At 32.2% G+C, this 16,039-nt stretch overlaps 1 protein-coding gene across 3 annotated transcripts in view; it reads left to right on the top strand.

The window, feature by feature from the left end:
- LOC106873159 (uncharacterized) overlaps positions 1-16,039 on the top strand; it is a 329,246-nt gene that overhangs the window by 141,442 nt on the left and 171,765 nt on the right. For all 3 annotated transcript variants that reach the window (XM_089354161.1, XM_089354165.1, XM_089354155.1), the window contains exons 31-40: positions 634-830; positions 3,490-3,623; positions 3,841-3,974; positions 6,673-6,870; positions 8,573-8,790; positions 9,634-9,776; positions 11,214-11,350; positions 12,836-13,048; positions 15,143-15,369; positions 15,904-16,039. The exon at positions 15,904-16,039 is cut by the window's right edge and continues 4 nt beyond it. In XM_089354161.1, the coding sequence (XP_089210287.1) occupies positions 634-830; positions 3,490-3,623; positions 3,841-3,974; positions 6,673-6,870; positions 8,573-8,790; positions 9,634-9,776; positions 11,214-11,350; positions 12,836-13,048; positions 15,143-15,369; positions 15,904-16,039 (1,737 nt within the window). The remainder of the gene's footprint in view (positions 1-633; positions 831-3,489; positions 3,624-3,840; positions 3,975-6,672; positions 6,871-8,572; positions 8,791-9,633; positions 9,777-11,213; positions 11,351-12,835; positions 13,049-15,142; positions 15,370-15,903) is intronic.

The following is a 16,039-nucleotide window of genomic DNA, read 5'->3' as shown; positions in this document are numbered from 1 at the left end:
TCACAAAGGGACATGCTCAACTGGTTACGGTCAAGCAACTGACAAGCAAATTTGTGATACTGAGCAGAATATTTACTGTTGTCTTTTACATCAAAACAACACATGTACAAGATAACACTTCCAATCAGTGAAGATCAGAGAGAAGCCATGCAAGCCACTTCCTGGTATTACACCAGGGCATTTATTATTAACATTATTATTAAGGTGGTGAGCTGGCAGAATTGTTAGCACACTGGACAACATGCTTAGTGGTATTTTGCCTGTTGTTACATTCTTAGTTCAAATTCTGCTGAGGTTGACTTTGCTTTTCATCCTTTTGAGGTCAATAAAATAAGTACCAGTTGGACACTGAGATCAATGTAATTGACTCATTCTCTTCCCCAAAATTGCTACCCGTGTGGCAAAATTTGAAACCATTATTATTATTATTATTATTAAGACAACTGAACAATAATAACAATATCATAACATTAACTTCTTCAGATTTGATAGACAATATAGTTGCCTCATATCATACATGATATTCAAGAAACACACACACATCTATGGTGTCTTTATAAATAAAAAAAAGTGACCTATGTTTTCTTTCTTTATGATTTAAACAATAATTTTTATATCATTTTTATTTCTAAGTCTCCAAAACCACCCAGTATTTCTTCAATGTTGACCACTGTAGAGAATTTGTGGAAGAAAATGATGGCTATGTCAACGGTTCCAAATAGTATGGACATGTGGAAACCTTTAAGTCTATGGATGAAACAAAAACCACAAATGGATGCCATGATGCAAGAATTTTTAGATATGTCTTCAAATATCTCTGACCTAGAAAGGTATAAATTTTTACTTTACTAAATTAATCAAGTTTCATTTCCTAAGATTATTTTCCTGTCTTCAAGAGTGAATCATTATTGCACTAAAACTCCTGGTGCTAAGTATTCAGAGACACTGAGCAAGAAGCAGTCAGAGAAGACTATATGTACACAACACATTGACCCATTTAAAAAAACATACATACATACATTAAAAATATGACTAACACAAAAAAGAAGGGTTAATAATGGAAAGTATCATTAACATGTTCGAATATGAACATAATCCAAAACCTGTTCTGGGAATTATAACTCATGAAACAATTCATGATAATTTCAAAAACTATTATGGCAACTACTTTATTATCAGTTTTCTTTTCTATTTGGTCAAGTCCTTTATCTATCAGAGAAAGTGAATGCCATGAAGTAGTGACATTCATACATTTCCCTCAAAATACTAGAAGTGTAAGGCTTTCTTACTTTTTATCCAGTGGTGGTGTGTATCACAGCTGTTGCATATTAGAAACCATTATTAAATGAGATACTGGAAATATATGACTCTGTATTGTGGATTGTACTGTGTAATACGATTTTTGCTCTTGAATAGCAACTGTCATTTCCTATTTGCTTACCCCTAGAAAGTGTGAACAATGGCTAATGTTTCCTTCAACTTTGTTTTTGTTGCATTTATTCACACCCCAAAGAATCCCTCTCAACATCTGACTATGATGCTCCCCAGCTGTTCCTGCTTATCATCAGAGATGCACATATTGTCAGCCACTAAGGGACATGCTCAAGTGGTTAAGGTCAAGCAAATGACAAACAAATCTCTGATATTGAGCAGAATATTTGTTATAACGATACTTTTGCTTCAGCAACTCAGCACTGAAACTGTCTGAAAGGTAATGGAAAATAAGTCAGTTTCGAAACAGTGATATCCAGGTCACTAAAGCAAAGTTTGAAGGGGAAAGTAGTCATTTCCTTTGATTTCTAGATAGAAGCAAATACAAATATAACATTTACTGACCAAAAACAAAAAGAAATAAAAATTTTGTTACACAATGTTATTCTTTTATTTTCATTTTGTACAATCAGATATCATAAACATTATCGAATATATAAACAAATACCTTTAAGCATTTTAATTATATGATTTTATATGAAACACTCGGTCTGGCCAGATATAGCAATGTGGTTAAGAATTTTGCTCCACAACTACATGTTTCAAATTTGATTCCCATTTATGGTTCCTTGGGTTTAGTTTCAGGTTAACTAAAACCACAAGAGTGAAATTTAGTTGCGAGAAAGTGTTGAAACTCAGACTAGAATCTGAAACCCATTTAACACTACTACATGACTTTACATGTCATAAGAAAAGTTCACTTTATTGCAAGCATTTAGGCCAAGTCTGAGGATAATTTCCTCTCTTTCTTCTGCCTAAAAATATTATGATTACAGCCCATCTTTCACTGACTTAGCCATGAAACTATTTTCAAAATATAGATGTTTGTTTGTCCAATGGCTAATTAATGAATGATATACAGAGTTAAACTGAAAGGAATTCTGTAGAGTCAGAGATAAGTTCCTGTGTCATATGTCAGTCGCAGATAGGAATTACTGCATTTCAATTAGTCCAGTAATGCCCTTGAGAAAGCTATATATATAAGCAGTATTAATATCAAGAGGTAATATTTATCCCCACTTAAACATGGATGTTCTGTTAAAACAGTAGTTACTATGAGAGAAACTTTCATATTGACTTTTGGAGCAAAATGCACTCTTGTTGCACTATACTCTCATATTGCACCAAAAGCCAGTATGAGAGTTTTTCTCATGGTAACTGCTGCAGTATAGTTTGTTTTAACTGAATGTCCACATATAAGTGGAGATAAATATTACTTTGAATATCATGTTTCCTTAATTCTCTTTTCTTTAAAATATTAAATATTTATGCATGTCAGAAGAAACCAATATATAGCAGAAGCCCCCAAATATGTATTTACATAAGATACATCTTCCCAATAATTTGATTGAATATATTTTTATTCTGTTGACCATGGTAGACATAATGTCAGACATGCCATATATCCCATTAATTATAGGATTTGTGTTCCATCATGAAGTTTTTTGTTTTTTTAATTTAAAACCTGGAGTCACTTTTTTCACAGAAAATTAGTGACCAGTAGGGTAATCCTTAAAGAGCAAGTAGCTCTACGAAAATTCATTCAGGATTCTCAGTTATAATCTCTTGCTTAAAGAATATGACTAGTACTAGATTATATTGACCTTGGAAAGATAAAAAGCAAAGCTGAACTTGGTCAGATTTGAGATGAGAATGTAAAAAGCTGGAAGTAAATATCACAAAGCATTTTGTCCAATGTTCCAATGAGTGACAGAAACAAAATATCACTGAAGAAAATATTAAATAATATTTATTTCTCTCTCTCTCCATCTCTCCCCATCTTTCTCTCTCTCTTTTTCCATCTCTCTCTCTCTCTTTCTCTCTCCCTCTCTATCTCTCCCTGTCTCTCTCAGAGATACACTGAGTGGGTTTAATTTGGTCAATTATACTCATGTCCTAAAATTGTGAACTTGTACCACAAAGTGCTATTCAGATAAGATGTAATTATACCAAAACTGATATTTTTATACAATGTCTTTTTCTCTATTTCTTTTCTAGTTTTCAATACATAAATTATATTCATAAGATGATCAGTGAGATCTTCGTAAGTCCAGAAGACTATGAACATGCTATAATACTTGAGGAACAAGTTTTGAAACTTGTCAACTTAAATTTGGAGAGAATTCTTACCGGTAAGGAACTATATAGTTGTTTTAGTTCTCATGTTTTGCAATCCAGAAATATTTTTCATGGTGTTATAGTTTGACCTATGGTCAATATTTTCAATATATTTATCTTATATACATGTACTTAATAAAGTTGGTTTCTTCAGTTTTTCTTAATAGTTTTATCCATTAATGAATTATTGCAATTAATGAAGTAATAAATACAATATTATATCTATTACAGGTGACAATAAATTTGGCATGCTCATTTCTGAAAATTCTGAACTTTATAAGTTAATAGTTATGATGAGCAAATCAGAAACATTCATTAAAATTCTAACAGAAGGCATCGAATCTGCTTTAGGAGATCGTCACAGAGTGAGTTCTATCATTTTTAACATATTAAAATAAGACTTTTGTATATTCATCATTTTCTTCTTCTTCATCATCATTTTAATATCCAGTTTTCCATGCTTGCAATGAGTCAGATACAATCTATTGAAACAGATCTTCTGAGTGCCTATCCTCTTACCAAAACTCACTCATTTCCAAGTAAGTTAATAGAGGTACAGGTGTGACAAGAAGCTTGCTTCTCAACCATATGCTTCCAGGTTCAGTCCCACTGCATGGCACATTGGGCAAGTATCTTCTGCTATAGCCTCAGGCCAACCCAAATCTTGTAAGTGAATTTGGAAGATGGAAGCTGAAAGAAGCCTGTATTATATGTGTATATATCTATATATCTATGTGTAAGTGTCTTTGTGTCTGTGTTTGTCCCTCCCCACCACCACTTGACAACCGGTACTGGTTTGTTTATGTCCCCCATAACTTAGTGGTTCATCAAAAAAGACCAACAGAACAAGTACCATGCTTATAAAAGATAAGTTCTGGTGTCAATACATTCAGCTAAAAATTCTTCAAGGTGATGCCCCAGCATGGCCACAGTAAAAGATAAAACATAAATGATAAAAGATACCCTCATGACCAGACATATTTTTGCTGTAGATTGGAAAGAAAGGACACCAGTAGTATGATGGTGGCATTTGTTTACGACTGACACATGGTCTCAAGACAGGAAGATATACATACACTCTCAGACATGCACGCACACTCACATACACACTCATGCATACACAAATGCATATGTATACATATATACAACAGGCTACTTTCAGTTTCCATCTACCAAATCCACTCACAAGGTTTGGGTGGGCCTAAGGTGGTAGTAGAAGACACTTGTTTGAAGTGTCACTGGGACAGAGTCCAAAACCTTATGAGTGGAAAGCAAAATTTGTAACTATAAAGCTGTGCCTGCAACAGGTACATTGTAAATAACTTAGGAATAGCTTATGGAACACTTTGTAGTTGAAAATATTGAAATATCTTCTTCAAGTAGAATATATCATCATCATCCATGTTCCATGCTGGCATGGATTGCATAGTTTGGTAGGATCTGATGGGCCCACAGACTGCATCATTCTACAATGTCTGTGTTGACATGGCTTCCACAGTTGGATAACCTTCCTCACAGCAACCACTTTACAGTATGTACTGGGTGGTTTTGTTTTTTTTTTCATACTACCAACATTTCTGAGGTTGCCATGCAGCTCACAAGACTACAAACCCTAAGAGAGGTGGTGATCGGCTTTATGCCAGGAGATAAGGGGTTAAAGCATGAAAGAAGGGTGGAGCAGAGCATTCTGAGAGTTAGTAGGGAAAGCAAAGAATGATGAACAGGATCTGAAAAGAGATCGCAGAAATAAAGAGTCCAGGTGATCTGTTCAAGGTATGAGGAGAGTAGAATGGAGTGGGTTGGCACCTGGGCCCAGTGTCACCTTCCTGGCACTTGTGCCGGTGGCACTTGTAGAGACATTCGAGTGAGATCGTTGCCAGTGCCGCTGGACTGGCTCCTGTGCAGTTGGCACATAAAATACACCATTTTGAGCGTAGCCATTGCCAGTACCGCCTGATTGGCCTTTGTGCCGGTGGCACGTAAAAGCACCCACTACACTCTCAGAGTGGTTGGCATTAGGAAGGGCATCCAGCTGTAGAAACTCTGCCCAAATCAGATTGGAGCCTGGTGTAGCCATCTGGTTCACCAGTCCTCAGTCAAATCGTCCAACACATGCTAGCATGGAAAGCGGACCTTAAACGATGATGATGATATATATATATATATATACACACACACACACACACACACACACACACACACACATACATACATATATATATATATATATATATATATATATATATATATATATATATATATATATATATATATATATACATACATATATATATATATACATATATATATATATATATATATATATAAATATATATATATATATATATATATATATATATAGAGAGAGAGAGAGAGAGAGAGAGATACACATACATATATATACGTACAGTCCCACCCATGCTAACATGGAGGCTGGATATAAAACGATGATGATGATGATATGAGATATATATATATATATATATATATATATATATATATATATATATATATATATATATTTATATATATATATATATATATATATATATATATATATATATATATATATATATATATATATACATATTTATATATATACTTCTATGAATATTGCTGAAGTATCTGCAGTGATATTGTTGTCATCTGCTGCCTTTGCATCTTTGATGATAAGTGATATAAGTGATGTCCCACTTAAAAACAGTTAAGAGTTAGAGACAGGAACAGCATCCACCACTTATAAAACAATACCTTAATCTACTTCATGTCAGCATGAAAAAGTGATGTAAAATCATTTATACATACATATATACATACATGCATACATTTAGATGTATATGTAAATACACACACACATACAAATACACAGACACACATAACTTTTTATGTGTAAACAAAGTCAAAAATATATATATAATTTGTGTGATATATCATTGTATAATTTTGATATATAAATAATTTCTATATATCAATAGATAGCCAATTTATATTGATATGTAACAATACCAACATCAATATTTAATTTAATTTATTTTTTAAATATTTCATCTATTTTTTTATCAGCTGGTAGCTATGTTGAATCTTGCAAACTGGAAGAATATGTGCAATAATAAAGCTATAGTATTGATGTTTTTTCCTCAAGTAAATTATCAAGAATTTTCTGAAGATATCTGTGGCATGATATACAAAAATATCAACATGACAGCACTAGAAATTCAGGTTAATGAAAGAATCCTTGGATTAAATGACTTCTTAACATTCGTAAGTCATAAATATTTCTTTTTCTATTGATTTTGTATTACCTGGTTCATGTTGCTCCTCTGGTTAATTTGGTAAGATCTACAGAATAAAAGTAAGTTTCTGGTGAGCTAGCACTCTGAATCAGTTTTTGATTCCTTGTAGGAGCCATTCTAATTCATTTGCACTGTTAATGGCCTTTGGAAACCTATCATTTCTGTTGAAATTATATTGTAAGAATTTTTTCTAGAAATATTCTTTATTTGTTGCTGAGGAAAATCCACAGGTGATAAATATTTTGTGCCAAAGTTAATTATTCATGGCAGCCTAATTAAAGGGATTCATTTTAATAAAATACACTTTCCTCTTTATCATTAATGACAATGATAAAATATACATATTATATATAACTATTTATATTTTATACATTGACAGTTAAACTTATGAACATTTCTACTCAGTATTCATCTACCCAAACAGATTATTAGTATTTCAATGAAAAATAATCATATAGTTAAACTACCAAAGCAGTTCATTGCTTTTGATGAGCATGTCCGAGAGGTAGACAAAGAGAGGTGGGGGAGAAAGAGATAAAGGGAAAGAGAGAGACAGAGAGAAGGAGACACACCTGCAATTATTTAGATTTGGTGTGAACAAGAGGAATAGTAATATAAATCTTGCAAGCTTTCTAGGTTGGTAAGATCGATGAGGCTGATGTTCAGTTTCAACTTCTATAAGTCATTATTTGTATAGAGGGAGTGAGTTCCAAAGGGATGTAGTTCTAGGAAAGTAGCACAGAGCATTTAAGAATAGATTTGCATCTGAAAAGAGTAGTTTATAATTAATTACTACAGAGGAGAAGGGTTGTTGCAGCAAAGACCTCTAGATAAAGTATACACTGTATAATCCATTATTACATACAGTTTTGATACAGTTATATTGCAATATATAAATATCAAAAGTATATACTACAAATATACATATATGATAGTATGTGGATGTGTTTAATATCTTATGTTAACTTTTCATAGTTTTTTCTTTTCATTTGCCACAATTTTATTGATTATATAGAAACCAACTAAACAGTAAAACCAAGTGAAGGAAAATATTTTATGTGTAACACACTCTTGCCTTATCCTGAATTAAAACATTGGATTACTGGAAATGTCAACATTTTTAACATTAATACTTCAGTTTATCAGACTGTAAGTAGGTACATTTGCTGATGCAAGTAGCACAAGCATTTTATCGTAATATTATATTTCAATCCCTCGTAGAGATGTGTTAAAATTCTGCCTTGGATGAACTTAGGTACAGACTTGCATTTTATCCAAAGTATATGTCAATATCACAAAAATTGAGTCAAACTCCATGGCAACTTTGCTATTAGGGAAGCTGAAACACAGAATCAGAATTTGTGAGGGCAGGCTGGACTAAATTTAGATTTAACTAACAGTCCTCTTTTCACACTTTATAAGCTACTTTTACTTCATGAATAGACCTGGCTAGAATTAACAAATACTATTGTCAGAAATTAACCCATGTTCCAGTCCTTTGTTACATGACAAATTATAAAATCATTAGAATACCTGATGACAAAGCTATCCTTCAACAACAGCAACTACAACTACAAAAATACAATCTCAAGATTGAAAAAAAAAGAAGTGTTGTATCAAAATGAAATAAAGCAAATCTGTTGTCTAAATATTCATCCTTTTCATTCTAGCTCTCTGATATATCTGATGCAAACTACAAAGTCAATTATACAGCTGTGGCAGTACAGAACCTTAAATTTCAGCAGCTGATGTCTTATTTTATAATGAATTTTTCATCAATTTTTCCCAAAATAAAAGAAAACTGGTCAGATAGTATGTTGGGCAGCATACTATATGGAAGTCTGCTAGAAAAATGGGGAAGTATTGATAATGTCATAAACATTGTAAGGTAAGCATTGAGTTAAACGATTTTCTTTTATTTTTTTAATAGTCAATACAATAAATTTAATAGTTTTAGAGCTTCAGTGATATCAATTTCAATTTTCCTTTCCCCACTTCCATTATTTAACTCTGCATGGCATTTTGTTTTTTCTGTAAGCACATTATTTTGAGACAAGGCTTAGAATATATATGAATATATATTTATATAAATGCAGACATACACAGTTAAACAATCAATATATAAAATAATCTCCCAGTCTGCCTGATATGTTAATCTCACTTTTACTGAGATAGCTTCATGATCAGGTTTTCTTTCACAAATTTTGTGTCAACTTATCCTGCAGACTCAACATCATGTGACTTAAACACTTAACTATTTCACCGCTTTTCCATCTTGCTAGTTTTACTTCCACCTTAGAAAATCCCTATCTTCAACACAGTTCTTTTTCTCATTACATCTGTCAGCTATTTGCCTTTCATATCCATACTAGTTGAGCAGCTTTGCTGCACCCATTTGCTAATAGTCAGTCATTTTTTCATCTTAATTGTGCTCATATTTCTTATAAAATGAACAATGTAACTCCAGCATATAATAAACTTATCATTACTTTCAAATCATTCAAGATCTGCATTTTCTGATAATGTTTCATATAGTATAATAATATTTTACCAGAGCTATGCTGCAGTTCTGCTCATATAAACTTAGTGTTCATATATTCGTTTTAGTTGATAATGGGTCATTAAGAAGTATAGCTATCCACCATGTTACTTATGTTTTAAAATGAATATTTGATTTCATTCACTCCCAATTTCTTATAAGAAATGCTTAGTTTCATTGTTTATATTTCAGCTCCACAGCAGTACGTCAAATTGTAAAGATCAGTCTCTCTAGATATGCCAAGACACCAGGCATTATACAAGAATTCAACCACCAGCTGTTTGTCCAATACAACATTGTTAAATTTCTCAATTATCATCTTACTAAAATAGATGGTAAGTAACATCATTATCAATAACTATTTTTTATTTGTTGTCACCAGTGATGACATTTATGTTTATTTCATCCATTATTTAATCTATTCTTGAATCATGTGGGTCCAGAGAATTATTGCATATTTCCAGTTTTTATAGCATTAGACTGATGACATTAGCCTACACAGGAAACTTTTCTTATAACTTTTCCCTACTAGTCACCATTGTGATGTTATTACAGTAGTGCAATATAGCACTCAGACTTCTTTAGAAGGACTATGAATGCTATGTTTAGCTGTTGTTAGTTAACTGTTAAGAATATAAAGCCTTGTCCTTCACTAGGGTGTTCTGATACCATGTTTAATTGAGAATACTTTTATTCTCTCTGGATTTAATTTATTCAGTAACTGTATATAACATCATAATTATTTATAAAATGGATAGTCTGTAGGATAAAATGCTTTATGTACTTATCACTCTCTTTATATTATAGACTTCAAATTTCATTGAGGTCAATTTTGCCCATTGTCTCTCATTAGTCAATATAATAAAATGCTAGTCAAGTAGTGAACTCCATGTGTTTCTGTAAGGAGTCAAAAATGTGAATGGAATCATAGTAGAAGAATAGAATCATGGTAGAAAGTTATGAATATTTTAATGTCTTGTTTTTCTTGTTAGAGTATTGCCACAGACATACTTTGCCAATTTGGTGTATAACCATGTTATATATAATATTGAGAAGGCATTGAGATCAGTAGCCAATATTTAGTTATTTGGTTATCTCTTTATGTTGATAAAAAGCACACTTAATGAACATGCCACCTGATAATGAGAAGTGTGATAATATATTATACTATTGATTGAATGCCAGCAACTATCTTTTATTCTAATTACATATATTTGCTATAGAAAATTAACTTCAACTGGTTTAATTGTAGTAAACCTTCCTCGTATTTAGCCTATATCTTCAAAATAATTTCATTTTACATATGGATACAACTTGTATTTTCTGGAAGCTGTATAACAGATTGGATGAACTCTGTATATATTTTACTGATTCTAAAGGTATAGAATAAGTCATTCCATGCATTTAGTTTGAAGTGAGACCAAAGAGAGACTAAACTGAATACTACAAGGCATTTAATCCAACACTTTACTGTTTCAGCCATTTTCTCTATGTCTTCAAATTGCTTCCACTGATTATTTTTATTCTAAGTTTTACATCACAATATACTCACATTTTCAGTTCATATCATTAAGCTGGTAGAATTGTTCTGAAATTCCTTCCATCTTTGCTTCTTTTAGTAGATCAGAAAAATTAAAACTTTTATGAATTTGAATTTTTATGATCAATAAACAGAACCAAAGATTAAGCAAACTTAAATTATTTTATTTTATTAACAACTAAAAGAAAATATCATTTTTTCCCGTAATTATTCAAAGGTTTCCAATTTTCAGCTTCTTCATCCTTTGATTTATTGGATTATATCAATTCTACTGAATTAATGAAAGTTGTCGAGAATGCTGAAAAAATTCCTGATTCTGCGGAACTATTACCAAATTTCTTCCTGCATATGATCAAGAACCAAGACAATGTGAGTAACTTATATTTTATATTATTGTAATAAATACGTTTATATGGTTTTGAACATTTCTAACATTTCATACCCATGTAAAAGTTCTTGGCTTTGGGTAAAAGAAAATACAGGAAGATCACTTATTTATGATTTTATTGAACATATTCCCCTCTCAGATTTACAAACTTATTGCAGCAGTCTTTCAATTTTTCTAAGCCCTGTAAAAAAAACTCGGAAGGTTGGGCCTCCAACCAGGCCTTTTGCAATACTCTTAAAGCCAGGAACTTTTCAGCACTCCCTTATATGTGAATATTCTCACACTACAATTCTATACTTGTTCTTATGAAAAAATGGTTATAGTCAAGCAATTAATTAAAATTTAATTCATCTCATGTAAGTGAAACAGTTACTTAAAAATTCTTTATTAGATGTATCCATCAGTGAGTTATTGACTCAAAGGAGTTCAGAAGAGTGCATACCTATTCTAGAACTTCAGTTTAGCACTACAGTTAATTGAAACATTCGTCAATTACAAAGCACTTCTTCCATTCTCCCACTAGTGTCAGTGAACTGGTGAAAAAGTATTGGATGGGATGGCTCCTATTTTCAGCTGAAATCTTTAAAGCCTTGTCTGAAGCAGAAAGGAAGTGTCCGTAATCCCTTTTATGATCTCTAAGATTATTAAGAAGGGAAGGAGTTATCTTATGACTGGTGACCTAGCCCAAGTATATTTATTACAGATTAGATTCTACTACAGGCTCCAAATTCCCAGGTTGATGGTGTTAACCTGAGTTTCAGGTGAATTTTGCTACTCAAATAGTGAATATCACAGTGAATATCAAATGACTGTACTATGAACCTAACACAGTAGCAATTTTGGAGAATGAATCATCAACCTTTTTACCAATGCTTGATTTGGCTAACTCTGAACAACTTAAGTTGCCAAAATACAATATAAAACTTTTACTGAAATCCTTAGTTGAAACAACTTTATATACATTTCCTTTTATCTCTTAGTTAACCCCCACTTTTTTATGGCTTCTGATATTGGTAGGAGAAGGGGAAAAGTTATTGTCAAATTGGAGATGACAACTTGGCTGCTATAGCTGTTGTTGTTACTGTTTGGCTGAAACCAGACTGTGGTTTGCTGTGTCTGAGGTGATGTGTTCCTGCCTCAAATGTCAGATACCAACTGAAATATGACTGTCTTTTACTATCTTTTATAATAACTATTGCAAAATTGAGTCATGAAGTGGAAAAGTTAAGTTGTCACATTTGATTAATCAAATTATATCAAATATTAAAATCGTTTGTTGAAAGGCTAATAGTCAAACAAAAAATAAAAATATGCCCTTTTTCAATACAATTTTACAACTATATCAAGAATTCCAATCAGTGAACCACAGTTTACAACATGAATCTGGCCAGAACTTCTGCTTCACATATATTATATTCTAATTATGATTTTATCCTTTCTTTCATTTCCTTTTATTTTTATTTTAGATTAAAAAAGTATTTGATGAAAATACTTGGAAAACAATGTGTAGTGACAAAAATATGTTCTATGAAATGTTTAATCCTTCCACCGTATCAATTGATGACATTGATGAAGTAAGGAAAGCCGTATGTGACACATTAATGAATGGCATTGATATTAAGAAATTACAAATGCAAGTGATGGGAAATGTTGCTGGTTTAAAAGAGCTCATTGACACAGTAAGATTCTCTGTGGAGTTTTTAGCAGTTTCTTTTTCCTTTTTTTCTTAATATTTAAATTATCTAAATAATGAATGAATACTGAAATAAAGTAACAGTTAAATTATAAAACAACAACTAAATTAATCTATTCAGTTTATGAATGTTTAAATTCAATTTTAATCTTATCATTTCTCTTAACAGCAAGAGAACTTAGTTATCTTATATTCTTCAACAATCATGTGTTTTTTAGATATTCCTTCGCCAATCTGTTCTCCTCATCTCTGCCTTCTTACCTACTCCTTCACACTCAATTGTTTTTCTTACCTATTTATTGTTCCACTTATAATTTTCCCACCTTTATCCACTTTATAACTTTTCCTCAACTTGAACCTGCTTTGACTGTTTTCATCCCACCTACTACACCTTTCTCTCTGCCATTTTCCCTATTTTTTTTTCTGCTTCCACACATCTCTTTCACCTTTACAGCATTCACATCTCATTCAACTCTACTAAGCCCCAACCACCTGCACTCTACACAACTCACAACCCCATATGCCCATCTATTTACACAGATACTCTCCTTTATATGCACACAACTCCTTGCCTCTTCCTCTCTCTTCACTCCTCCCCATAGAACTGCATTCCCACATTGCCCCTAATCTTTTGTCTTCCTTCCTTTCCAGCAACCATCCCTTTTACCTTTCTTTTTTTTTCTTTTTTGATGAAGGACTCTATATCCAAAATGTTAAAGACCCTTTCCCTTTTTCCTTTTTCTTTCCAAACATGAAACTAATAACACTTTTGTGAAAACTTGTCCTTCTTGTATTTTTTCTTGTTCTTGTTTATTCATCTCAGATTTATTTGTCTGGATATGACTTTTGATAGAGTCCCATACTCTGCAGTCCAGTGGATGCTAAGGAAGCTATACAAGGATGAATGCTTTGTGAGAAACATACAAGTCATAGATATAAGTGATGTTAGCAGAGAAATCAGTGAAAAATTTAATAAACATATTTAAACCCACATAGCAAGATGATTGTGTACAGATCAATATTCCTGATCCCTAACACTGAGGTTCTCTCTTTGACTTGTCTTTATTCTCAATGCAAGTTATGTGTACAGAAAAGTCATGCTAATGGAGAACTAGAATTTTGGATACAATAGATGCTCAAGAGTGTTTAGAAGTAAAGGCACTTATTAAATGAAGTCTTATGTCTACTCAGACAGATTACTAGAAGTACTTGATCATTTTTGTTTACTTCCCTGCTCAATCCATTGGGGGCTAGACTGAGGGGACGGTAGAAGGCCGGATGGTATGACAATTTTCCTGTTCCATGGTGGTAAGTCCCTCATCTGGAATTCCACATACTGTGACACCTTCTCCAGCAGCAGCTTGGTATTGTCAGCTATCAACCCAGGATCTACTGCTCAACAGGCTGAGAAAAAAACTATCATGGTATTGGTCACTCTCCGACAGGTTCATGGTCAAGCCTGTGACAGTTGATACCTCCAGCATTCTTGCCCCCCAGACCATATCCCCGCTCACTGCTATTGGGGCAGAGATTGATGTGCAAGCCCCGTGAGTCAGAGTGGCTGTTCCAATGCATCTCCTTTCTTATCCTCTGTGGCAACACCTTTCCCGTTTTATCTGCTGGGACCATGAGAAATATTCCCATATTGTGAGAGGCAAGATTCTCCATTAAAAGAAGCTTCATTTAATTATAAGCATTACTCAAAATCACAAGTTCTTCAGTCAATATTTCTCATTATCACACTATCATGTATAAAGTTTTTAACGTTTACTGTAAACTGCTTATATTTATCATAATTCTTAGTAAATTGATTTTGGTAATATAATACATCTGCAGACATGTAGGATCAAGAAAAAATATGGAAATAAGAGATAAGATCAAATTTCAGGATGCTAGGATTCTTTGGTGGGAAAGGCTACAAATAAGTACAGCAGTTTGTATTATTATGTACAAGAACAATGAGGATGATAATAATGGTAGTCAGGAAGAAGTTAAGGATTATGATTGTTTGAGTGTGAGATAATTTTACAAAGGAAAAGGTCAACAAAGAAAGATTGATTCTCACTGTTTTTAATTCCAGATTACAAGTACCAGCAGAAATAATTCTGATTTGATGCCAACTGATTTTCAAAAGCTTACCCGTGAAATTGAACATCTACAGGAATTATTGACATCTCTCACTAACAAAAGACTAGATGTCCTTATTGGTGGCGATAATCAATGGTTCAAAGAAGAAAAATACAAAGACATCTTCCAAAAATTTGAAAAAGAGTGGAATTTTGCTGACACAAATATTTTGAAGGCTAGGTAATATTTGGATATATATATATTTGAATATTTATGAGATGTTTTAGTGCTAGAATGGTTGAGATAAAGTAAAGTATAAACCTCATCTTTTGTGTTATTACTGGAATTGTTTTCAGTTGAATTTTCTCCAGTTTGTGCATACAAGTTGAAAAAAGTTTTAGATATAAAATTATAGAATCTAACAATGTTATGTACAATATTAAATAAACTTTGGTAAATATAATTATTTTTAAATATATTTTGTCCTTGCTATAAAATAATTTCAGAGCTGTTCACCATGGTAATAAAAAATTTATGAATGAACAACATGTAATATCAAAGTAATAAAACAATGTTGGTATTAAACAGAGTTAAATTTTTCTAATATAAATTTGTATTCATCTGTCAGCAGTTATATTTGTGTTCCTCCAAGTTGGGATCAAGTCCATTTTATATATGTTCATATACAATGATAGAATAACAGAATGGAAATTAAAATAGAAATTAAATAAAATCGAAATTAACTGAATTTTTTTTTTTTTTTTTTTTTTTCAGATCTATGATGTTGGAAAATTACTTGACTGTCATTCTTAATTCAAATATTTCTGATGCCAATCTCTTAATAATTAAAACCAATCTTTATCGACAACTGGCAATCATGAAATTTATCAACACCAGACTAGAACAATTA

Source organism: Octopus bimaculoides, chromosome 1 (assembly GCF_046866305.1).
Source record: "Octopus bimaculoides isolate indiv1 chromosome 1, ASM4686630v1, whole genome shotgun sequence".
In the NCBI taxonomy this organism is placed as follows: Eukaryota; Metazoa; Mollusca; class Cephalopoda; order Octopoda; family Octopodidae; genus Octopus; species Octopus bimaculoides.
This window is presented reverse-complemented; position numbering and strand designations above follow the sequence as displayed.